Below are 26,208 nucleotides of genomic sequence, written 5' to 3' on the forward strand. Positions count from 1 at the left end.
CATAGGCACACATACAAAGTTTGAGTCCATTGTATCTGTCAACTGCAGTGGGCTCTTTTCTCCTGTGCTTTTTGGAGACGGATGGGGACTGTGTTCTCCAGCCTCCAGAGAAGTAAGCAGTGATGTAGCTGAGATAACATATTCAGCCTAAGGGGGATTGAAAACTTTTTGGGAATTTGTCACATTAGAAAACTGTGTTAAGAGAATGGAAAGTTTAAAAAGCCAAACACACCAAAATAAGGCATTATGTCCTTCTTAAAAACAAATCCTAGTTTGCCATCATATTGAGAATAAGGACACACTTTCTAATTCTGGGACTGTATAAAGGTCTTCTCTTCACAGGATCCAAGTCTCATTACAGACATAAAATGAACAGTGCTCCTGGAGTGCTCAGTAGTGGTACATATCTAAGGAATATCTGTACACACATATATGCACATGAGTATCTTCCCACCACCAGAAGCTCTGATTGTACCTGCTCTTTGAAAGCAAAGTTTGTCAAGAGAAGTTTCCAAGGATAAACACAGCTCGCTGCAGGAAAATGGCATTCATGATTCATATCAGTGGCAAAATTGCTTCAGCTTGAGGGACTGGGGGCACAAAGGGGCCATTCCCTCAGGTGGGATAGTGAAAAGCAAGATATTTGACCATTTGTGACTTGCCAGAGACTTTACTTTTGAGGACCCATGGGCTCTCAGCCTCCCTGATTACTTGCTGTTCCCAGCCTGCAGCTGCAGCTGAAGCAATATTTTCCCCATCCTGTTTTATCTTCAGATGCTGGCTTTTCAGTCATACCATGTGTAGGTAACAGATGCTTCTCTTTGTGGTGAAGAATATGTTTGGCCAGGTAGAGAGGGCAGCCTTGGAGGAAAGATCAGCATCTCTTCCAAACAGAGCTCTTGGGGAGCATTTGGGGCCAGCTGGAGCCTGGGTACCCACCTTACGGGAAAGCCCAGAGAGGCTCAAATGGCAGAGATGGGTCTAGGGGAATTCACACAAGTGAATGCATTGGGCTGTAACAGGGGCTGTCAGCGCAGCAGTGACGGCAAGACAGAAGCTTGTGACACAAGTGACGCAGAAGCTAGGGACACATGCTTGTGCTGCTCTGGTTGGAGTTGCATATTGCAGCCTTTCCCCAACACATCTCAGTGTACCCTGGGTGTCCTGTGGTGTGCTTCAGTTGTCCCTTTCAGGTCACGGAGTGATGCAGATTCAGCTCCCTTCCTCTGCCAAGAGACTTCTATTAATTTTCATCAACTCCATAAGCCATATTTTGGTGATTCATTCCCACTAGAATCAAAGGATTTAAGTTTCCCTTCGGCCCTTGCTTCCTCATTTGTCAGCCTGCGGTGGCACTGCGATAATGAACGCATTAGAGGCTGGGAGAAGTTCACACTCTTGCTGGATGCAGAAGGCTGGCAAAAGCTAATTTTGGCAGGCCGGGAAACAAAAGCCTTGAGAACAGCTTCAGGGCACGTGGTACACTGCTCACCCATCTTTGATATTCCACTTCCATCATCGTCACAAAGAAGTAATCGATTAAAAATTAATACTCCAGCTCCAAGGTAGCAGTATTATTTCCTAATAAGTTTCTTGCCAGCCACTGCAAGGCAGTAAATCTGACATGACATGGTCATAAGAAAAAAAAAATATTAAATTTCACCTTTTTTTTTTTTAATGCCTGTTCAGAATTCACCCTCATGCTTGTGGAAGTTTCCAGGTGTGGATAATCTTGGCCATCCTTTTTAAGCAATGTGAGGAGCACTAGTGAACAACAGCTAATTGCAATATTTGGCCTGATGAAGCCTTTGCAGTGTTTGGCAACACCCACATCATTAGAGACCCCTCTTTCCTCTAGGGCACTTAAGCCTGTTCATCACATCACCATATACCCACCTCCTTAGCACTTTTGTGCTAAGCCCTGACAGCTTTAGAAGGCTAAATCTGAAGTGGAGAAAGATCTCATACCTGGGGTTACCAGCAGGTTCCCCGTTCAAACACTCTTACTCAAAATTTCCTCACCAACACCATTCATAATCCATAACATAATTTCACCCCTCTGTTTCTCTTCCCTAATGTCTCATCCTTCCCAGAGAAAAATGATGCTGGGAGCTGATATGTTCTCACCCCAAAAGCTTGGTGTTGACAGCTACAGCAGTGTTTATCTCTTACTAACTCTGTGCCACCCCCAGATTTAAACTCCGCAGTACTTGCATGGACTGACTTACCTGCCATGGACTCAGTGACCCAGTGCTTGGCATCTTTATGCCATTTGCCAAGTGTGAGCAGACTCTGACCAGCAAAGGGCATTTCTAGCTGGAGAGGGGATTTAGCAATGCAAGGAAGAAACAGCTGCAGTCAAATAAAGAAAATATCGATGTCCATTATGAGCTGAAAAGTCTAACCATAACCAATGAAGTTCTTCTTCTCCACAGCCTAAAAATATTTGTTTTTAGGATTAACTCATAGCTAGTCAACCTTCTTGCCTTCATCCCTTTAATGTTTAATACAAGATATTAAAGCAGAAAGCAACGCCCTCAGCTCTTTTTCAAGAAACACTGTGAGGTAAAGTATATCATAATGTGTCTCTTGATCTTTTCACCAAGGGAAGCTTTCCTCTCTTTCCTTCATAAACCTTCCTGGTAAACTGATACTGCCGATGACCTCCTGCTCTCTGTTGGACTGACTTTATCATTTTCTCCGTGTAATTATTATTTTTGCCATGGCCTTTGTGCTCTGAGGTTCAGTCCCAAAACTCCCAACAACCAACAAATACCTATGTGTGCAGTTCCTTTCTGGAGAAAAGTGCTGGAGATCTTTGTTCAGCTCCAATACCAGGCAGAGAATAAGATGGAAGAGGAGAAACCATCCACACCTTTTGGGAGAGCCCTGCCCCTCGCATGAGTGCATGCGCACACACCTGGTGAACTCCTTCATCCAACAGCACTGTGGGCTCCACCCTGGCTCCTGTTCCATGCTGGAAAGTGGCAAAGCTGAAAGCAAAGACAACCAAGGGCAGCACGAGCACCCAGCTTCCCAAGTGACAGCTGAGCCACAGCGAGGCAGCACGCCGAGCCCAGGCCCCCCGTCACTCAGCCCTCTGCCTAAACCACAGGGCTATTAAGCTAATAGGCATTAGTGTATGATTTTTCCCACAGGAGCATTTATTTCCTTGTGTGGTTAACAGCTCCGTCTTGTATTTCTCACTGCCACTGCTGTGTTGGCATTCTGCAAATCTCCTTATTTGTTGTTCTTTGCCCTTTCCTCTTGGGTTTCTGTCTGCTCTGGGATTGAGGTAGACGGAGGCGTATTTCCTCTTGCCTGCTGCAGTAATGATGTTTGCCATGAGAGAAAGGGTTTGATCAGGGAAAAGGAGAGGGGGAGGATTTAGAAGGAGAAAAGCAGCAAAAGGAACATAAAGGAAAAGCAGCTCAGACAGAGAGGAGAGATTGAAAATGTTGATTTGACATCTGATGCTTCAGAGAAATTCTTGGCCATGTCTACTAAACAGGAGCCTTTGCGCTTCCTCTCTAGCAGCAGCAGAAGCAGCAAAGCAGCAGAGCTGTTCTGCAGAAAGTCTAGAGAACCCCTCATCCACCAAAAAAAAAGAAGAAAAAAAAAAAAAAAAAAAGCAAATCTTATCTCTACACTGAAGGATAAAATGCCCTGCATGGATTTTGCAGGATTGCAAATCCTACAAAACTGCTTGGCTCCATTTTACACATTACTACTTCTCCTCATTCTTTGTGCTCTGCCTTTTTTTATTTCAAGCCAGAGAGTCTCCAGTGCCTCGACAAAATATCCCTACTGGTTTGTGCTTAGGTGAGGTGAATACAGAAACAGAAAGTGAGTCTTCTCTCACGGAGCCTTTTCCCCTTGGGCAACACCACGTTTGGCTCCTCATAGCCACAGGGTTGTAGAAGACAGGTCTGGAAACAGGTGAAGATGGTCATCCACCACCATGACCAGCTCTGCCTGGGCACTGCTGACATTCTGCTTTATAAGCACACTGTTTCACCCCCTTATGGCTCAGGATTGTTACCCCACAGTTCAAAGAGGAAATGCAAGGGGAAAGCAGGTGGCAGGGGAAGCCTCTGGCTGGCTGAAGAGCAAAAGTCATGATTCAAAAGCCAACTAGCTGTCTCGGGCATTGCAAAGGCTTGGGGAAAGTCCCACGTTGCCTAGTGGAGATGTTTTTCTTCCCAAATCAACAGAGATTCACGGATATTTCAGGCCTTAAATCTGTCACTGCACCAGAATAGGATATTGCCTCTGAGACTGGAATAATCCTGAGTGATGCATTACAGAGGGGAAGCAGGCAGCTCTATATACATACTCGCTCATGCACCATGCCACACAGCAGGATGCCTGCAACAGGACACCTTCCTGAAGTTCCCTCCTACAAAACTGACAGCCACTGTAAATGGGGATGTGTTTGGATTTATGATTCATATATAGATATATAAATGTATTTCTGTATCTCTTTATATATCCTGAGGGCTGCATTATTTCCATCTGGCAGCCCTTAGGACAAATACATGTGCTTTTAAGCACACGGGCCACAGGTTCCACATAAACTGCACAGAGCATGCACACAGCAAATCTGCTGTTCATGGGAAATGGAACTGTACAACACAGGCACTGTAGGTCAGACCACAGTGAAAATCCAGGAAAAATAAGGCAAATTCTGAAAATCAACCTGAATGGTGATTTCTGGACAGATAAAGTGGACATGCCTAGGAAAAAAATGTGGTGTCCCATGGCCTTCTTCCCTGTCTATACAACTGTATCTAACTAGCTAGGAAGGTAGATAATATTAGATAGATAAATAAATCTCATAGATAATAAATTGCACAGGAAAATAAATTGAACATATTTAGCAGGCAGATTTTGCATCCGTACCTCATCTGTTTGAAGTGTCTCAAATGCATGAAGCACTGGCTGTCATCCCTGGGAGACAGGACAATGCTGAGAGCACAGGTGAAACAGCAACCAGCACACCAAACAGCTGGGTCCATACAGACACTTGTGCCACCACCATCTCCCAGCCAGGTGGTGCAGAGTGTCCCCAAAAGTCTGCGCTTTCCTTTGGGAAAGCTAACGACTGGTGGCTTGGCTTTTTATACTGCTCCTTTCCGATGCTTCCTACAGCTGTAATACATTTTTCCTTTCTATCAGTTGTAGCGGAAACGTGTGTTTGGCATGTGCAGTCACTCCAAACACAGAAAATAGAAACAGCCATCTCTTCCTACAGGGCAGTGATTTTATATTGCCAGATGTGCGCCCAAACTCAGCCTTGCCATTAAGCCACTTGAATTCCAACACACTGTGACTGCAGAGAGGTGTTACCCAACAGGGACTTTGTCAGTGTGCCCTTAATTAAACCCAGCGTGGCAGGGCACAGCTTTCTGCAGTTTGCATCCGTGTCTTTTTCACGTGAAACCCCTGGTGCTCACTCTAGGGATACAACTCTGTGCATCAGCAAGAAACAGATATCAGCCCAGGGAATGGTTCAAACCACAAGGCAGCACTGCCACCCTGAGCTGTTCCTGCAGATCTGCAGACCTGAAAGGTGGAGCTGTTGGGCTGACAGCGAGAAATCAGCATAAGGCAACAGGATCTTTGTGTTTCCTGGCTTCGGCAGCAGCTCCTGTAGCCATAAAGAAAGCTGTCAAACTCCTTCTGGCTTTCCTCTCCACATCACCTTTGGATTACACCGCAGATGGTGTGAGACCCCAGGAATGATGCTTCAGTGTCCATGTACTTTCAGCAATGTGGATGTACTCAATGGCCTGGCTACTCACAATTTGCAGACTCTTAGGTGTCTGTAGGTTGGGTTGTTTCAGAGTCCTGAGCAGGGAGTGTGCCCCCCTACATGTATGCCACTCGTTCAAAGTCGTCCCAATACCACGCATCTAATACTGACGTGACTGGTCTCCTTCCCTCTGAGGGTACATGTGTATGACTGAATGCTCACGCATGTGGACTTATGTGATATTTCAGTTGCATGGATCATGTGGCCAAACAGGAATGTAAACTGGATGATTAGAGTTCACTTTACTCCATTGATACCCAAGAAAGCTGAAGGGGAGCGGGTCTAAATCTGTTTAGAACCGGATGGACCCGACAAATCTAACTTCTGCTTTGTAGTGTGACTGCTCTCCTGTTTTGTGCGAATACATGGACTTAAGAGGGCATGGAGGTGTCATCTGAACATGGGAGACTTCACATCTCCTTTAAGCTCATGGAACAACTCAAACAATTTCTGTCCAGACATGGTACAATTTTGCACCCCACACTTAACCCAGCCCACCTTGCTTTATCTGTGCTAATTGGCTCACTTCTGTCAATGAGGACAACGTTGTCAGGTCTACACCAGACATCTACCACCAGAGAAAAGGTATTTTAACATACAGGTTCCTTTCCTCCCCTCTCCTGTGCACTGGACTGCTAGGTTTAGCTGTAGACATTTTCTAAAATAAGTTTCTATGGTGAATTAGATGTACGTCATTCCTAACATCCAAGTCATATGTCAACCAGACATTGCACCCATATCTGCGCTGTCTAAACAGAGCTGTCAGGTGTCAGCTGTAACAGCAGTCCATCAGTCCAGATTCCCTGGTTGCTCTGCACAGGCAGAAAGTGAAGAGGAATTGGAAATTTGGCAGAGATAAGATTGCCTTAACTCCAGCTGGGATGAAGGGGAACTACCCCAGGGACCAGGGGAACATCGCTGTCTCATAGTTGAACAAGGTGTGGACAGACTATCCTCCTGCTCAAGCAATACTCGTAATTATTTCTGTTGTGGCTGCTCCCAGAGTCCAATCATTATCGGGAATGAATACAAGAGTTTTTATGAAGGTGAAGTTTGAGCAGGGTCCTGCTAAGAACTTCCCACGCTCAATAAGAAAGAAGCAGAATAAAGTTCTTGAGGGAAGCATCTTCCAGGGGCATGGGTAGGTTTTCTCTGCAGCCACCTCCACACACAATCAATGGCCATTCGGTCAGGAGAAACACCAGGTTTGCTGATACCCTTCTTCCAGGGCCACTCTTCATGCACCCTGCCCTGCTCACAACCTGCCTTATGCAACTTCCCCTCTTCCAAGAGGCCTCGATATAGCCACACTGCTTCCAGGGGACCTGGCCACTTCCCAGGGATGATTTTACATTCTTACTCACAGGGGCTGAGCTGTTTGGAAGGAAGAAATACACCCTTGCACAAGGGGTCAGCAATACACACAGGTTCCCTGAAGGACAGTTCGTGGAGCCACAAAAATACCCTGTCTGCAGTATCCTGTGCAATACCCAGCACACTGGACATTTAGACTGAATTCAGGAGCAAAAAGAATGATATTCTTTAAAACGCACAGGTCACTGCCTTAAATTTGTCCTTTTATAAGTGCCTGATTTGATCAGTGCCTTTGCTATCTTTCACAGCATGGCTATAACCAGTCTTGCAGCTTTCACTCACCACAGGGTTTTGCAAAGGGACTACATTGGACCAGCAGCCCAGGCACTTTTACACCACTGAAATTTGTTTTGTCACAGAGTCCATTATGAGGAAACGGTGCTGTGCTGCAAAGCACCTCTTTTGTACCCCTGTAAAATCATATAAATCTACCAATCTCACTGCCGGGAACAACTGCAAACAGGCTAAGGGACTTCTGCGGGAAGCCGAGGCTATTAAGTGCTACCGACTGGACTTTAAAACACAGGCCACTGCTGGTTCTTTTAAACTCTGTGTTAATGACTGCAACATACTCTCCCCAGCTCCTCATCTCCCTCCTTTTCATTGGAAAAAAGTAGCCTTGTCTCCTATCTTTTGCTGTAAAACCAGCCCAGCTATCATTATCCCCTGCCCTCTGTCATCTGATGGCCAGGCCACACTCCTGGGGCTGACCCAGCCTCAAATAGCAAAACTTTTATCCTCTGAGGTGCAGGCATCACAACTTGCTTCCTTGTAGTATGAAAGCAGGAGCGAAAACACAAAGCTGGCAGCTGTAGGGCTTTATCCTAATTGCAGAGCTCATTTCCCCAGCTGAGATGTGGCCTGTTAGCTTTCCTCCACCCCAGCACATAATAGACCAGTGACACCTGCAAGACGATTTCCAGCCACAGCATGAGGCTAAATGTGGGGACCATGCCTATTACTGGGGATCTGCAGCCTCCCTCCCACTCTGGTGGGTTTTCTCCCCCAAGCCCAGAGCTGGGCTGAGACACTGCAGAGCTGAAAGCTGCATGGGACACTTGTGTTGAAGAAAGAGAGCCATGATATGCCAGCAGCCCCAGGATCATAGCAAAAGCCCCGAAGGCAGTAGTTTTAAATCCTACACAAGCTGCAAAAGAACTGCCTGTAAGTGAGGACTCACCTTTGTCAAAGCCCAGCTCTCAATTCAGCTATGTCTGTGGTTGTAGCAAGAGAAGAGCGAGATCTAAATGTTGGAAGCAAGAATCAAGTCTGAAAGATACCAGAAGAGGAAGATGCCACTAGTTTTCTGTGTCTGACAGCTGAAGACTGGATTAAAAAAAAAAAAAAAACTTAATGTCACATGGGGCCATTATGGAGGTACGTGGCCATCAAGGGCAGGTTTTGCACTGTGCCCAGTCAAGCTGAGTCCTGGTAAGGGGCTGGACTTTCCCCTACAGACGTGAGGAATGGGACAGATGTAAAATCTTCCATAACAGAAAACCACATTTTATCCAAGCATCTAAAGGAGACCGATGTGTTGCTAACTCTTGATAGAAAACAGACACAGTGGCAGTCAAAACCTGTTTAGGGACTAAATAGCACTTTGGGTCAGAGAGCTTAAAGCCAGCATCAGCCAGCACCAGGCCCCCTCAAGGGCCTGGTTCTCCATAATTTCCTGTCACCACACAGCCAGTCTGGGGGACGGTGAAGACCAAAGTCAGCTCTCCTCAAGATTGCTCCAGCTGAACTTTCCTTCCTGATCCATCTACTCTTGCTTGTATATGATCTCTAAGACTTCAAAGGCATCTGATCCAAATCCCTTTTCAATGGCATGGCGCTCATCAAATTATACATTTATTTTGTTTACTCTGCCTTAGCATGAAATATTTTTGTAGCTGCCAGCTCTCCATGACACCAGGTATATGACCAACATTTCTTCTTACAAATGGGGCTTTCCAGAAGCATCTCAGCAGCATACCAAAATGCCCATTGATTTCAGTAAGATTTAGATATGGAGGCTTCTCAGGCATTGTCAATCCCCTTAGGCACTTGTCTGAATCTTCCAGCACCTAAGCACCTTTGAAAATCCAATCCAAACACCACACTGCAGCCTCTCACTAGGATGTCTGAATTGTTTCATAATCGGCATGAAAAACCAGCAGCCTCCATGCAATTATCCAGCTGACAGCTGCTTCCACTACAGCAGTGCTAACATTTGCATGAGTGAGTATCAAAGTGGGACAGCTTTTGTGCATCGGTACAGGAATATTTGGCCAGAAGACGACTAAGCAGCCTATGAAAGCTGATGCATGTCACAACACAGATAACAGAAGGTGGTTTCCAAGTATGATGCAATGGATTCATTCACCCTTTTTTCCCCTATTTTCTTTGGCTTTTTTTTTTCCTTTTCCTTTTTTTTTTTTCCACTTGAGCAATTGCTTAGAGACAGTCTCACACCTGAAAGCAGGCAAAGCAGAGGTGCTTTAGGACTGCTATTGCTGTGGGACCCTGCATGCTGTGAGAAGCAGTGGTGTCTCAAAGACTTACCATGGCTGCCTGTCCTGCAGAGGAAGGCTGCTGAAAAATTGCTCTTTGCTACCATTGTGCCAATGTATCCCCTCACCTTTAGCCACAGAGAGCATAATTTTGACATCTACAGTTCAAGATCTTTCTGCTGAGCAAGCAGGATGGTTTGCACTAGTCCTGACCATAAAAATAGCTCCTCAGTTTTAAAAATTAGACTGAGTCTACATCCTTTAAGGTCAGCAGTGCTCTGCTGGGTTTTCGAAACATTCGAGTCCCTGGTCACACCATGTCTCTGGTCCCATGTAAAAGTTTCTTAGATATAAAATAGCAGCATTCACAGACGTATGGAGAGCCAAGCAGGAATGTCTCAATGCCATCTGTGCATGGTGCATCATGCATACACAGAGAGGAAGCATTGCAATCACTACAGCCTCTGTACAGAATAATGCACCCACTATAGCTAATAGTTCAGGACGCACTTTATTCCTTCAGTGACAGCATCATTTACACACCCACACATTAATAAAATGGGGGCTATGGGAAGAACCATTCCTCTGCTTGTACAAGTGCTTTCACTGGTCCTAAATAAGGCCTTCCAGGAGTTAAAGAGCAACAAAACAGCAGAAAGTTCAAGTGGGAATGAAGAAAAGTCATTACAGATTTAACTGGCTGTGTAAAACTCCCAAAGCTTAGAATTAAAAGCTTTTAAAAAGCTTTGGTAAGACACACTGAATCATCAAAATTTAAAGGCAGAAATATCGCTAAGGAGATGTTACCCAGACCTTTAACTCAATAATGGAGAAAGAAGTGGGGCAGGAGGGGATTTAAAAAAAAAAAAATTAAAAGAGAAAAATCCCTTCAAAGCCACTGATAGACTTGGGCTGGTCAAGTTACTGCTAACAGTATTTCTGAATGGCTGTAAATCCCACACTTAATGTGCAGTGTGGAGTATGAGGGAAATGTACAACTGGAAATTACACAGGAAGTCGCTTGGATGTGCTGGACCACCACACAGTCCCCTTCCAAGCAGCTTATCTTATTATTAAGATAATCACACATTTTCCTCCCACCAAATGCCCATTCCTTTCTTCTTCAACATCTCTTATTCCATTTCTCCTGGTACTCTGTGCCTACTCACAGTCCTCATGTATCTTGTTGGTGTTTGTATGTAAAGCCACCTGTGGTTTTGGCTCCAAACTTTGGCTCCTACCTTTCATAAAAAATTAAACTTTTGTTATAGGAAAAGCACTGCTCTGACCATCCCCCTGTAAACTGGAGATTTCCATATTCTTGCTAATTCCTGCACATCAGAATAACAGAGGATTAAAAATAATACACTTTATTTTCATGCTTCAGCTATTAACAATAAAATCATGAACACATTTGTGCAGCATTTAAAACTGACTACGGGCTTAACCCAAAACCAGCTGGAATCAAATAGATCCTATTATCCTATTTGTTTTGGATCACTTTTTTAATCCAAGGGCCAAAGGCAGCTGTGGACACTGGAGGCTAAGAAGGCCTGCCTGGGCCTGGTGGTGGTTGTGGCTCTGAACGCTGGCTTTCATTAATTTTTCCCTGTCCTTTCTTGTTATTTAGCCTAGTAAACATAAGTATTATTGCATTTCAGGTCTGGGTATATCCTTCGTGAAATTAAGAAACAAGCCTCAAAGAGAAGTAGAGGTACAAACAGCCCCAGTTTTGCCACCTGAAAAGTCTCCATAGGAAACTTTGTCTTTGGGGCATCCTAATCCTTATTAAAACCTCAGGGTTTGGTCATTTCTTTTTCTGGCTATTTTAATATGATCACATTTAATTGAGCAGACAATTGCATTTTCTTTCCCTTTGGATTTCTGTACTCTTGCTAGGCCCTGCAGGGTTCCCTCCTGCTGATGGAGGTAAAAATGGTGCAGGCCCAGAGGCCTTCTCCTGAGGAGTGCTCCTCTCACAAGCCAAGGAAAGCTGCCCAGCACTCCTCCAGCTGCGTCACCTTATGTCAAAACAAGTTGATTTAACAGAATCTTACATTTTCGTAGAACTTTACCAGCTTTGCTGAGAACTTTTGTAGTAAAAATGTTATGGTCTATAGTGCTTGGGGTTTTGACAGTACAAGTTTCACTTCCACAATAGCATCATGTAATTAAAATAAGGTAACAGACATTTATAATAAAATGGAAGAGATAAAACAGGAAAATAAAGAAAATAGGAGTTTTGTGTTTGGCAGAATGATAGTTTGTATCAGTTCATTGAAACTGAATTTTAACTTTTCATCTCAGTTTGCGTTTAAGGCAAATTTGGAAGGATCAGGCTAGCCCACAAGTAGAAAACTGCTTTCTGTTGTCTCCAAACCATATCCACTCCTGCAACACCTCCATCACCCAGAATTCTTCCAATCCAGACAATAATGGCAGGGGAAGACTCCAGTTTTGGCTTTTCCCCAAACTTCTAGCATTAACAGACAATTCTTATGGATTGAGAAAGTTGCAGTTCCTGCAAAGGGACTTGGAAAATACACACACAGCTCTCTGAGTCTGCTCCTGAGGCCTCTTCACATAATTTACGTCCTTTGGCTTGCAACGAGCCCTTATGCAGATCCCATGCAAAACCCAAATAAGATGATGTTTGTGAAAAGCTTCAGCACCGATGTGGATACAATCAAGTAACAGCACAGGAATCACACCTGAAGGGAGGAAGCCAACAACTCGGTCTAGTTTCAGGCAGAGAAGACTTCACGGCTGTCCCACACAGGCATCAGGAAGCCATTTGTTTATGCATTATTATTATTTATGATAAATGAAGTGTGCTGTAAACCTAAGGCCAGAAGAGGCTGTGCAGATGGAGTAAGATGCTCCTCAGATGGCTGCTCTGGGGAGACTGAAATGTTTTTGCAGAGCTAATTGCCTCATAAATTGGTTTTATTCTCCTGGCTGAGTCTAATGTCTTCTTTTAAAGTTAATAAAAAGAACTCAATTTGCTGATTGTTCTGGACTCAGTACTAGCAAAAAGAGCACTCAGGGACTCTGGAAGGACCCAGACAATTCCTCAAAGCCATTGCAGCCTGGATGCTAGGTGGTGACAAGCAAGGTGTTCCCTGCTGCTCCTTAATCTGCTTTCCAGGGACACTGACACACTGGGCGCCGTGGGTATCCCCACAAATGTCTGTAGGGGAGAGATCACAATTGGCAGCCTCCTGCAACATACCCCAGGGCTTGGGGAGTAAGAGAGCAGAGCACACACGTGTGCCAAAATACTATCAGCAGGCATGAGAGAAACTGCAGTGTCACAGCAGCACTAAAATCCCAGCCTGGCCTCACGCAGCTTGGTGTGCAGCATCGTGGCCTCCTCACACACTTCCATTTCAGTCAGATAACTGGCACCCCAGCGGGCAGCCTGCCCCTCAGATAACTAGCACACCAGTTAGAGATCGATGCCCAAGCAACTCTACAACGATTTGTCAAATGGGGCCCATAGAGTTACGCATACAACCAATACTCACTGACAGAAACCCACAGGCCGAGGCCAGGAGAGTGGAAACACCAGCATCCACTTTGTGGCCCTGGTTGGAGCGAGCTGCACCCAGTGTCTGGTCCATATCCCAACATCTAGAGCGTGAGCCCCTCACAACACAAACTCCCTGCCGTTATAGCCAGAAAGAAAATTAACTCCTTACCCAGTGCATTCCTAAATGCAATTCCCAGTGAGACGACATGATCCAGACTTTAAAATCTGTGAACCTTTCACTTGTTTACAGTATTTCTTCTTTTCTGGTGAACAAACCTATCTCAGTTGGGGGAAAAGAAGCGCCAAAACCCTCTGTCACAGCAATGCTCTGAGCAATAACACGAACTGGTTCAGAGTGGGGTCGTCATCTGAGGGGACACTGGGTCAATTGCCAGCACTGCCAGGGCTTTCCCTCTTGCTTTAGATGCCCAGATTTCACCCAAATGCAAGCGTTGATAGTAGGGAACAATGACTAACTGTTAAGTTAACCTTGAATTAAATGATTTCGACAGTACATTAACAGCAGGAGGGGTTGGTTAGTGATGGGGTAGAAAAGTTTTCAACAGGCTTCTGTGAGGAGGAAGATTGCCCCCCCCCCCCCCCCAACATTGGAAGGGTCAATTCCTCTCCTAGTGCTGAATACGGAGAATTCAGCTCTGACGCTGAGCTTAATTAAATAGAAATATGAAGTAAGAAAGGCTAATTAGATAGAAATGCAGAGTTACAGGATGTGAATGCTGATTAACCTAATAATAGACAATAATGCTGTTAAAGGGAATTAAATGGTTTGTTCAATGGATGGAATGATCTATAATATATAATATATAAAGTACTTAACAGTAAACATTTAATTGCCAACTTCAGTTGCATTTTTCTGTACTGTGCAGAATAGTGTTTCATATAAGATTACTGGATAGGAACAATTCACAGCCCTGCAAAAAGACAATGCCTGTATCACATGGGAAAGAGCAACAGCATCTGCTTTGCAGAAAGCCTGAGACACAGCTAGCAATACTGGAAGCTGCCAGATAAGGGAGGGAAAGACTAAATAAAATAGCTGTCCTGCTCTGGCACATCACTACCTCTGTGGGCAGGACATGCAGCCTTCCCCACGTGTCTGCCCATAGGAAGGAGGGCTTGGGAGGCAGATGAGCACTTCCACACTTCACAGGATGGCTCCAGGAGCAACTTGCTGAGGCTTTAGGAAGGTGACCACTTGTCACAGAGAGGCGAAGCCAGCCTCTGGTGTGGGTTGTGGGGAAAGCTCTTAGAGGGCTGAAGGCACCTCTGGTTAGTGTGATCCTTCATGTGACCAGTGAGAGAGAAGCTGTGGCCCAGTGGATAAAACACCCTGCCTGCTCCCATCATGGATGCTTTCAGCATGAGATTTTTCTCAGATTTCTTAAGAGGGGACAGATATTTTGCATGCTTACAGTGTTCATCAGGTGTCCAGGATGTTTTGTATTGAGGTGGGGGACTCAGATTTAGTGAGCGCCTTTGTGCAGCAGGATTGCTGCATACCTAACCACAGCATCACCTTCAGTGGCAAACACACCGTATTCTGCAAAATCAATAGTCAGGACGTTTCTGGCAGCCTCTAATAGAATTGAACAGTAGATGTAAGAGAGGGGAGTCACACCAGCAGGCCAGCAAATAAACAGTCCTCTTTGATCTCAGAGGCTCACACAGAGCTCTGAATTGGAGATAGGAAAAAAAGACTAGCATAGGATGCAAGGCAACAGGCTTGCACTGCTCCTCTCACTGGCACACAGGCAGCACTGGTCCATCCCATTCATTTCACACCTCAGACTGTGTCACATGGAGCAAACGATGTGAGCGTGTGCAGTTTAATACCTTGCACTCCTGCTAGAGCTCTTCTTTCCGCCACCACACTGCATGCAGCTGGGAGGAGATCATCTGTACTTGGTGGAACTCAGCCCCTGCCTGAAAGGGTCATCTGTGGAGGGGATTGATTCACCCCACTTGGATTTCCAAAACCAGTCTCGCTCACACGCCCTTGTTACTGCATGGCTTTACCACCCCAGGTGCCTGGCACCTCCTTTTCTGTGTGAATTCATGAGGAAGAGCCCAGGCAAGCAGAGTGCACACAAAGAAACTGCTTAGCCTCGGGAAGCGTGTGTGCTCCCAAATGCAGGCAGGACATGGGATAAAGCCACTGCCAGGGAAAGAGAAGCTGGTACAAGACCATGCCCTGGCCAGAGAGTGATGCAGTAGCTTAGGCTTGGAAAAAAATCACCTCTGACTCCGATTTCTGTGCCCCTGTGGTTGTGACCTTCAGTTTTTCGCTGTTTACCACGGCACCATGTTGTTTACCATCTGCTGGGGGCCTTCATGCTGACCACCCTCCTCTCCCCTGCTCAAACATCAGACCTCCAGCTTAAATGCACCTGTAGTCAAGCAACACAGATGGGAATTTCCAAAAACAAACAACGGAGAGAGTTGGGTACCTGGCTTCACTAACTAGCAACCCCCCAACAGATCTATCCCCCTGGATTTGGAGAAAAAAAAAAAAAAAAGAACTCACAAAATGCCCGTAAGCCACACAGTGAAACAGCTTGCAGATCCTCCCCACTGCTCCTGGCAGCTGGCTGCCTCCCAGCCCAGCGATGAGCGATGCCAACTCCATTACCTGCACCACGGGGCCAAGGGGAGCAGGCCAGCCATTAGCTGCCCGTGATGAGCTAATTAATCATGGGCACTTGCTGAATTCCTGCTCCTGCACCGTTATTAATGGCTCTGTGGATTGGGGCGGGCGGCAGAGTGTCCCCCACCTGCTGAAGCAGCAGTCCTGCTCTGCGAAGGGCACCGCTGCACCCAGCCAGCAAAGAGGAGACGTTGTGGAGAGTGGCCCCAAACTCACATCTCCCCCTTGGGTCAGAGTGGGGCTCCCAGCTCCCCTCCGGAGCACCTGGGCCCAAACACCCTGCCACGGGGTCCTCCTGGGCAGTGTGGGGCATCACAAGGCTGAAGGACGGCCCTGGTGGCAACTGCTCCTCCCTTCACATGGGGACACCATGGAGCAGCTGCATGCTGCGGGTTTGGGCACTGGCACCCCAACCCTTTTCCACGCATTCCCACCCAGGCCTGGCAGCACCCAGGCACCCAGCCTCACCTCCTGCCTCCTCCATCTGTAGAGGCTCCTGGGGCGAAGCCCAGCTCTCCTGCAGGGGGATGAGGGCTCTCAGGGCTGACCGGGGCCTCAGAAGCCGGTTCCTGCCCCAGCACGCTGCCAGGGCTCACACAGCTGCAGCCCGCACGCGGCCACCAGCCGCAGCAGCAGTTTCAGGGGCACAACCTGCCTCTTCCCTTGTGCCCGCTGCAGGGTTCAGTTCGGATCCATCGGAGTGCCGCAGAGGTGAGAGGCTAAAGGCACTAAAACCCTCCATGCTGTCTGGAAACGAAGGAACCACACAAACACAGTCTGGCCCGCTCCCCATGCTGGCTCCGAGGCTTGTGCTCCTGCATGCTAAAGCAGAGCCTGGCAGTCCATTCATCAAAGCGCTAATTGGCACCGGTGTGCATCAGATCATATTCCAACCTTTGGCCAGCGCTGGCTGTTTACATGCCGTGCCCTGCATGCTGCTGCACCGAGCCTGTCTGGAACGAGGTATCTGAGAGAACGGCCCCAAAACAGTCAGCTCTAAGAGTAAATCCCGCTAATCCCTTCCCTCAGAGGATCCCAAAGCACTCTGGTTGAAGGACGGAATCACCCCCTTTCTACACATGAAGAAATCACCCCAATAAAGAGCAGGCCCTAAAGCAAGCCTGGAAACTAAGAGCTACTCCAACAGTGCCAGCTGGCAGAAGGGAGCTGGGACATGCTTGGCCATATTGGGTAGGACACCCACTTGGTGTCACACTCCTATCAACAAACTTGCCTTAGAGGATGAAAATCACACCACACCAGGGTTAGTAGCTGTTAAAAAGCAAACATCTCCTATCCTTCCCTAAGTTGAACTCATTTGGAGCCTGGTCCTTCCAACAGACAAACAGATTGCTGCTGGAGTAGTTTCTTCTGCTGTTGAACTCCTTCAGGGGAGGACCAGCAGCACCCTTTCCATCCCACATGTTTGTACAAAGTCCCAGCATCAACAGCACCCGGACAAACCCAGCTCTTTGAGGTTACTCACCTCTTTCAGGAGAAAGAAGTCTTGAATTGTTCTGATTTTTTTCAGGTGGGGAAAATAGAGAGAGAGAAACCGACACAAGACTTAGGATGACACAAATTGTATTTCTGAACATTGCCAAGAAACAAAATGGGACAAATCCATCTAGTACTTGTCACTGGAACTGGGCATCACAGCTCTGAATACAATGGGAATTGTTCAGCGTTGTTTAAACAAAACAAGAATTAAAATAATTAAAAAAGAAAAAAAAAAAACAACACCCAAAATCCAAACATTTCTCACATCATGGTGGTTAAACCCAGACACTGAATTAACAGAAGGAAAAGAGATTGCCAGCACATTGCCAAAGTCGTTGCAATTTGATTCGGTTAAAGAGAAGCAATAAGCCCAGAACTGCATCTGGCAAGTTTCATGTACGGACCATCTAGGTGAAATGCAGACTAGAGACAGGAACAGCAGAATGCACTGTAAAAAACAAGTGAAGGAATTATAGCCAGAAGACACATCAAAATACAAACTCATACAGATCAGCCTTAACAGCTGTAGTTTCTCCACTTAGTTTCATACATACAGTTTCTGAAATGGCCTTCTAATTCTCAGCCTTCATGTGCCAGCACCTGTGCCAGCTTACAAAGGCTGGTGGCACAGCCCAGCACCCTTCTCTGTCAGGAGTCTGCTACTCAGAAATGTCTAAGAGCATGCAAGCAGAGAGGTGCCTGCACCAGCACCAGCTGTGATGGTACCTATGTGGCATGAAACAGCTTCCTTTGGCAGCCCAGAGAAGAAAAGCTTTTGCTTGTTTTCCTGCTATCAGCATTATCAAGCTGCACTATGCAGGATTTGCTGATGGACACAAGTTTGTGCATCTTCTAGCTTCAAGCTTCAGTCTGGTGGAGGGTGCCCTACGTTAACGTCAACCTCAAAGAGCACGGAAGAGGTTGGGAAGCTGTCTGAAAGACACAGAGACTCCTGAAGTCAAGAGGACCTTAGGCACCCCACTATTTGTGGGATTTTTGCTCTCACCTATTTTGTAGTACCTCTGGAAACTGCACCTCAAGGTCAGACTCTGAGTGGGGCCAACAGCCATGCTAACGGAGCAGAAGATAAATGCCTTGGGCCTTTTCTTTTCAAAAGGCTGATGCAAAACTAAACTGCGCTGACACCCCGATTCCAGGCAGAATGTGAAGCTCTTACAACCTGCTCCAGGCTGTAAAAGACCCCTCTGACTTGGTGCTGTTTGCCTTGGGTATGGTCTTTGGATAGCCCAACAGGACAGGGTCCTGCTACTGCGACCAGGGAACACGGAGCCAGTGGTTCCACGAAGTGTGGCAAACAGACCACAAAGCTGGACTAACTCTGAGCACCTGGAATGAAGCCTGCACGATCCCTTTTGCTCCATGACCTCCACAGCCAAGAAGTGCAGAGGTGGTAAAAGCAGACAGCTGAGGACTGCCCATGGAAAGCAAGGCAGAGCATGAGGGAGTCTGGAACTACGCATTCATCTTCACCCTGGGACCTCTTTCCCTGACTGCACCTAGTGAAGATATATTACTGACATTACTAAGACAGAGATAAAAAGGGAGAAAGAACAATGCCTTATTTCTCTCATCACTTGGGCAAATGATAATTCCTGCTGCACAATGGGATTAGGCTCAAATAGGAGAAGTGTCATACCTACAGCCATAAATCCATGACCAAACTGAGATTGATAACGAATGTCTAAGTCAGGCTAAAAACCAGTCAATAGCAAGGGCTGAGAGATGCTTTTATTGTTCACCCAGTAAAACAATCCAGTAGAATATGGGGAAACAGCAGCTTTGCTGGTTTTAGATACCAGGTAATCCTTGAAATGCGTCCAGTGTACCTGTCAGTGGAGCAAAACCGGGCAACGTGCTTCTTTGGGTTCTCTTCAATGGATAATGGATTCACCAAAAAAATGCAGTTTGGGGTTAACTGAAACTATTCATCGGACTAAGAAAAAAAGGCAAAGCTAAAAAGACTATTAACGATAAAACATTTTCTTTCAGCATTTGCAGAACAGGTTTCACATTTGCGCTTCAAAGCAACTTTTTATAGCCCAAGTCATAATGGTTTTAAAAAAGTGAAAAAGCAACCCTAAAAATGAAATGCTTCAGTTTTGTTTGAAAGTATTGTTTTATGTTTTGATTTTTCCCTTTTTCATTTCACTGACAAAATGAAAAAAAAAATTGTCTCAAGGTCACCCTTACAACTTCAGGTTACCCTTACAACTTTTTTTCCCCCAGGTTTTTCAGTTCAGCCTGCAAACTGAAAAAACAGTGGGCACAGCCTACTTGGGAGTTTACTGCCCCTCTTTCTATTTGAATCAGTCCTAAACCAAAGAAAATGGGAATTTTATTTCACCAGGTAATACCAACCAGAATCGAGGTATTTAGTAGATGAAAAATACTGAAAATCAGAGGAGTTGTGCCTGTTATGGGCTGAACATAATCCAGGAGATAAGAGACGTCCTGGCTCCAAAGAACACTACCATCTACAAGCTTGCTGCCATGCCATCCTACTCTCACATAAGGCAATTTACACAGTGCGGGCCCGATCCTGCGTTTTTAGAATCTGTGATGTGACGTGCACCAATTTGCGAGCCATGCAAAATCTAGGTAACCCAAGCTACCTGCTCTAAGCGAGGGCTCTTGGGGGCTGGGATTTTGGGGTTAGGGGGAAGCAAATGGAGAAAGATGCAACATCGACCCCACTAGCAATATTTGAGCATCAACCATGTGACCTGAAAACAACATCCCTTTTTTGCAGAGCGTTACCACTTCTGCAGGGATAATACAGTACTGGATAGTTGCTTTGCAAGCTCAGTTAAATGAAAAGGCCTTACAAGGATTTCTGTTGGGACAGTCATCTGGTTTAAACACAGCAGAAGACAACATCAACAACAGCAAAAAAAAAAAAAAAAAAAACAATAAATTAGGTATCAGCACAGCTTTCTAAATGTTCTAGAACAATTACTTGCAAGACAAAAAAATCACAGCTCTAGTACTTAGAATCTTGTCTTTTTTTAAAAAACAATAATCCACAGGTTTTGCATAAAAATAAACATTTTAAGCTGACAGCATTATGTTAATTGGATTCAACCCGCTTTTTAATATATATATATTTCTATGTATATTTAAATGCATATTTTTCTATGAATATTCTTTAAAGGAGTAATGGGAGTCACAAACGCATAAAAATAGATATTTTGGAAAGAAAAAGTAATAATAAAGACAACCCTGGTGAAAAAAAAAAAAAAAAGCAACCTAACAGGGCAGTATTCTAAAGCAATGGCTCACCATACTATAATGTGCGGAGTCCAGTCCTTCTGTATTGTGAGCAATTACTCCTAAATACTATTGGGGTTTTTAACAGTGATGTACAATACAATTTCCTGCAAGTTTATTTAAAAAAAAAAAGTGGGGGGAGAAAGGGGTATACAGGACAGATTTTGACACTTGTTATATTGCTGTAAATAACTAACACAGGTCTTCCAAGATGAAAGCAGGAGGAACTCCAGCACTTCTTGCATTTACAAAAATATACTTTTTGATCAAAATCTGACCCTTCCCTCTGAACTAAAATTAAAAAATAAAAATATAAAAAAAAAAATCCACATTTGCCCTATGTTTTTTTTTCTGTTGTCATACAAGTAATCAAAGCAGATCAGAAAAGGTGGGATTTCCAGTAGTGTGTGTCAGCATTCCGTGCTTCTTTGACAAAAGCCAGCTCCTAACAGATATAGGAAGATTATTTCCAAGAGTGATCCTGTCCCTTTACAGCAGGAGGTAACCTCACTGTTAAAAATCCCTTCAAGGCAAAAAAAAAGATCATGGGGTAAAGGGTGGGAAGCCATTAAAAAATAATAATAGCCTGACCTGCTTGCCAGCTGCATCAGTATTCAAGTAAAGTTTAAAGTACCTTTGCGGGACTTCACAGAGTCTTGGAGGGTCAGACCGGCTTATTTTAACAACTGTAATACGCACTTTGAAACAGCTTTGTCATCTGCTTGTTTAAACTTTAAAAAAACACAACAACAAAACAAACCAAAAAAAAAAAACAGGAGCAAAGGAAAGGTCTAGGAAAGGTCTCAGCATCAGTATTAGACTGCGCAGTGTATTCTTGACACTGACACTCTGATATTCTTCCTTCCTCTTCTAATGTATTAAAACATCGAGAAGTCATGCAGCCATTTTAAATGAGTACTTTTAGAGTCCAGTTTTCTTAGAGGTTAACTTGATCACCAGCACAGCACTGGAGAAAGCTGATCTAACAATATCTCACTTACAGAAGTCTTCAAAGGAAAATAACAAATACTATTCCACAAAAAAAAAAAAAAAAGCCAATTAAAAACACAGACAGCAAATTGTTTTTTTCTCAGTGTTTTTTCTTAGACATTCTGTCAGAAGAAAAGTTTTTTTCCCTTGTCTTTCCTTAAAAGCACATTTTCTAACCAGCCAGATTTGAGAGCTATCTTCCATCTACGTGAATCTAAGCTTTTCTGAAACTGCCTACAGGGTTTGGGAGGCAGGGGATTCCCTCTCCTAAATTTCCGAGCCATCTAAAATGGCGTCGGCTAATTTTGTCTTGTTTATTTAATTTGTTCATTCTCCTTAGCATTTTCCAGGCCAATACACTACTGTGAGAACATAGGTGCTTGCATTTGAAAGAACTTTGGACTGAGTACAGCTTCACACATTTCACCTCCATGCCCTTACTGTGTAGTTTCTTCTGTCTTTACTTGTATAAAATCAGTTTGCGTAACATTGTTTTAAAGGAATAAAATAAAATGCACACGCACACACACATACATTGTATTGGTGAACACTATACACTAAATATTTTTTTTCAACAGCATTAACAGAAAGTTTGGCCTACTGTAGGTTGAACACATGGGGAAGGCTGAATTTTTATGGTTGCCATGCAAGCCACCTTCAAGACAAAACAGATGAACCCACCCAAGAGCAAATGCAGCTTCTACTCTCTTGTTAGACAAATGCTGCCTTTCCAGGGATCAGACTGACATCTCACCAATTCAGTCAATGCAGTATTTACAGAACCACACCGAGTTGCTTCTGTGTCAGTCCTCTGAATCCTAATGCTGTTAAACCAAAGGGGGAAGAAGGTAATTGATTTGCCTTAGTAGTAGTAGTATTCGTATATATTGATAATGCTTTGAATTGCAATTTACTTCTGAAACCTTGCCCTTTGAAAAGCACACACTCTTTAAGTTGACAATTTTTTCAGGCTTCTGTTCCGTTAAAATTCTCTTCTTTTCATTTCGCTGCTCTTTTTCAATTCTCTACCAGAAAATTTGCTTTTTCTTCCAGCAGAAATGTGTCCGGTGGGCTTGGGCTTTCACTGCACCCGCTCTGTGAAATTCTCAGGGAAAACCCCTCGGCATTGGTCAAGTTCCTTATGCTGGATCCAGTCAGACTCCTTCACACCCATCAGCCATCCTTCGTCCTAGAGGAAAAGACAGAGATCAGACGCTGAGGAATAAACATGAGTGGGGATTTTTCAAAGAGTGCAGGCCAAGGAGATGTCAAGGCACATCAAAGCCATGCTCATAGCTGGCTTGGAGACGATCCAGGTAGAGGATGGGGGAGAAGGAGAAGAATGATTTTGTTTTCTTTAAAAGAGAAAAGGCCACTTCCCCACCAGAGTCAATACCAAAACTCATCTGACCCAGTGTCTGGAGGCAGTGAAATGTTGTAAACAATCAGAAAGCGCAATAGAAACATGTCATAATTTACACCCAGTAAAGTAGGAGAAGTTCTCTGGGGCAATGGGATGGGAATCACTTGCCCTACTTTTCACTACCTAAATAGAATCATAGAACAGTTTGAACAGGAATGGACCTTAATGATCACCTCATTCCACCCTCCTGCCATGGGCAGGGACACCTCCCACCAGACCGGGTTGCTCAAAGCCCCATCCGGCCTAGCTTTGAACACCTCCAGGGATGGGGCATCCACAGCTTCTCTGGGCAACCTGGTCCAGTGCCTCACCACTGCAGAGTAAAGAATTTCTTTCCAATATCTAATCTAAATCTACCCTCTTTTAGTTGAAAACCATCACCCCTTGTCCTATCACTACACTCCCTGACAAAGAGTCCCTCCCCAGCTTTCCTGTAGGCCCCCTTTAGGTACTGGAAGGCCACTATAAGGTCTCCCAGGAGCCTTCGCTTCTCCAGGCTGAACAACCCCAGCTCCCTCAGTCTGTCTTCACAGGAGAGGTGCTCCAGCCCCTTGATCATCTTTGTGGCCCTCCTCTGGAATCGTTCTAATACTCCCATATCCTTCTTGTGCTGAGTGGTGGTGGTGGCATTCTCCATCATTAGAAAAGAGATGGGCACCTCCACAGGGCAATTCATCCCATCCATCTTGGACATGGGTCTTTGGAAAGGACGAACTGTTCCCTGGGAGTGCTAACCCTTGTTCTGGTGAGGGCACGTGGATATTTATCATTTTATTGAGCTTACACAGCCAAAATGAGTCTTGTATGCTATGCTGAAAGTCTAGTCTAAGAGAAATGGGAGCTGAGGAGCTCAATCCCTTTTCCCCAAGCCCAGCAGGCTGTTGGGCTTGACGCACAAGGTGGACAGCAGAACTCTCCAGTCACAAGCGTCCTCCCTAGCCGCTAATCCCCCAGATCCATAAGCAGGGATCAATTTTCACTGAGGCAAAGGGAGCCCTGCCAGGTAGGACCTGCTCAGGAGGAGAGCCAGGACTTCCCACGACCTCCCTGCTCTCTGCGGTGTGCCCAGCACCAAGATTTCCGCTCAGTCTGAAGCACAGGAGGGAGACGAGGTATTCGAGGTAGGAAGGCTGCACTGTTTGCAGCTCAGGTGTGTGGCTGCCCTGTTGTCTGCATGCCTAGGAGCTTGCAGATTCCACAATGCCCCCCCCTGCAGCTTGCAAGTGCCCACTCATGTCAGCCTTTTGCAGCAGGGCAGCCTGTGGGGCACGAGGCAATGGAGCTGCATGGGGGACCACTGCCTCCAAGTTTAACAGCTTGCTCTGCATCTGCTCCTCCGAGCAAAGTACACACCAGACTCATTTAGAGAGACATCAACACATTCAGCTACATAACTTGCCAGGGCAGAAACGCTCAGGCAACCAGACGCTCTAAGCCGTGGAGATACGGGGCATGCATGTGTGCAGCTCAAACAGTTGTTCTCACACTTCTCCTTTCGTGGAACTGGCAGGAGTTACCTGTGAATTTACCCAAGGACAAGCACTGCCTCCCTTGAAACATATTCTTTAAAAACATACCTGCACGGTGCAGGAGTGAAGCAGCCCTCACACCAGGGATGATCCATGGGGCATGTGCATGGCTTTCCACTGCCATTTTATAGCTTCTGCCCTCTTGTCCTGTTTTCTGTGCATTTCACATGGCAGCAGCTCAGACCAGCCACTGTACTGAGCTCCCTGCTCCATGCAGGCTGCACTGGGTGCCTGAGGCTCAGTCAGCCCTTGCTGCTGCCTCAGAGTTGAGCATTCAGGGGATGGCATGGGAATGGCGTGAGACAGGAGCCCATCTGCAGCAGCCAGTTGCAGGGGCTGCAGAAGGACTGACATGCCATATTTCAGGAAGACAAACAACTAGGTGGCAGGTGCTGGGCGCAAGTGCCTGGAAGGCATCTTCCAGCTAACAGCACAGCAAGCACAAAAGCTCATCCGTTTGCATGTAGCATCTGTGCCATACAGCATGCATCACTCCCACGGCATCCTGCTACCAAGGGTCTCCTCAGCGGGAGGGATCAGGCACCAGGACCCAGACTGACCCCTGCCTATTTTGAACAACAGTCACTTGAAGTGCCAGCTTAGAAGCACTGCTGCCTTTAACTCCTTCTATCAAGAAGAAATAAATCCAGGCCTGCCTGATGAACACCGACACCTAAGCCGCAAGACAGAGACCCAGATCACAGCCTATTATCCTAAGCTTCCTCCACTCACGTGCACAGTTCATGCACATGTTAACAGCCAACGCTGTCTGGCTGGGTATGGTCAGGGTTAGGGAAATGAGCTGTAGCACACAGGACACTGTAGGAGGGTTAGAGGGCTTCAGTGCAGCTACAGCATCATGTTAGCAACACTCAGAGCTCACCCTCTGCAGCTTGGAGAGTCTCGAGTTCATGGCTGTTGCACCCACATCCAGCTAGAGTGCAAACATAGGGCATTGAAAAACTCCGCTCCACAAATGCCACCTCCTACCGCTGAAGGGGAGCTGCCCCTCATTTCCTAGCCAGAAAGCTTTCTGAGAAGGAAATGCTCACGAATGCTTATGCAGGGCAGTCCCACCCAGTGAAGAGTTGTCTCCAGAAGGAATCACTGCTTCTTCCCCATACAACCCTTCCCCCCAGAGCATCAGCTCTGCGGGAACTGGCGGCATATTACAGCTCCCATTTCACAAGCAGCAGCAAGATCTGTCCCCATAGTTCACAAAGGCAACAGCTCAGCCACAGAGGATCCACATGTCCTGTGGCCAGTGAACTACACCTTCCCTTCACACCCCTTGTGGAATCCAGATTTTGTCAGGACTTGGCCAAAACCAAAGAGCTGGTGACTTCTGAATCAATTTGGAGAATTCCCTTCCTTTTCCAAACAAAAACCTGGAGACTTGAGAATGAATGTTACACAAACACCACCTCTCTCAGGCAAAATAGTAAAGCTGCAGCAGTCTCTATCAGCTGGAAGCCCTCAAACATAGCAAGCGAGGAGGATTTACTCAAGGCTTTCAGAAATAACTGAGATTAAAGAAAAACACTGCCAGTTAAATCCTCGTTGAAGATGGACAGGGGAAGCGTTCCGTGGAGCTGGG

At 45.7% G+C, this 26,208-nt stretch overlaps 1 protein-coding gene across 14 annotated transcripts in view; it reads right to left on the reverse strand.

Annotated features, from left to right (window-relative positions):
- Nucleotides 1–17,448: 17,448 nt before the first annotated feature.
- BIN1 (bridging integrator 1) overlaps nt 17,449–26,208 on the reverse strand; it is a 94,918-nt gene continuing 86,158 nt past the window's right edge. For all 14 annotated transcript variants that reach the window (XM_040560702.1, XM_040560705.1, XM_040560698.1 and 11 more), the window contains one exon: nt 17,449–22,848. In XM_040560702.1, the coding sequence (XP_040416636.1) occupies nt 22,741–22,848 (108 nt within the window). In that variant the 3' untranslated portion in view covers nt 17,449–22,740. The remainder of the gene's footprint in view (nt 22,849–26,208) is intronic.

Source organism: Cygnus olor, chromosome 6 (assembly GCF_009769625.2).
Source record: "Cygnus olor isolate bCygOlo1 chromosome 6, bCygOlo1.pri.v2, whole genome shotgun sequence".
Classification (NCBI taxonomy): domain Eukaryota; kingdom Metazoa; phylum Chordata; class Aves; order Anseriformes; family Anatidae; genus Cygnus; species Cygnus olor.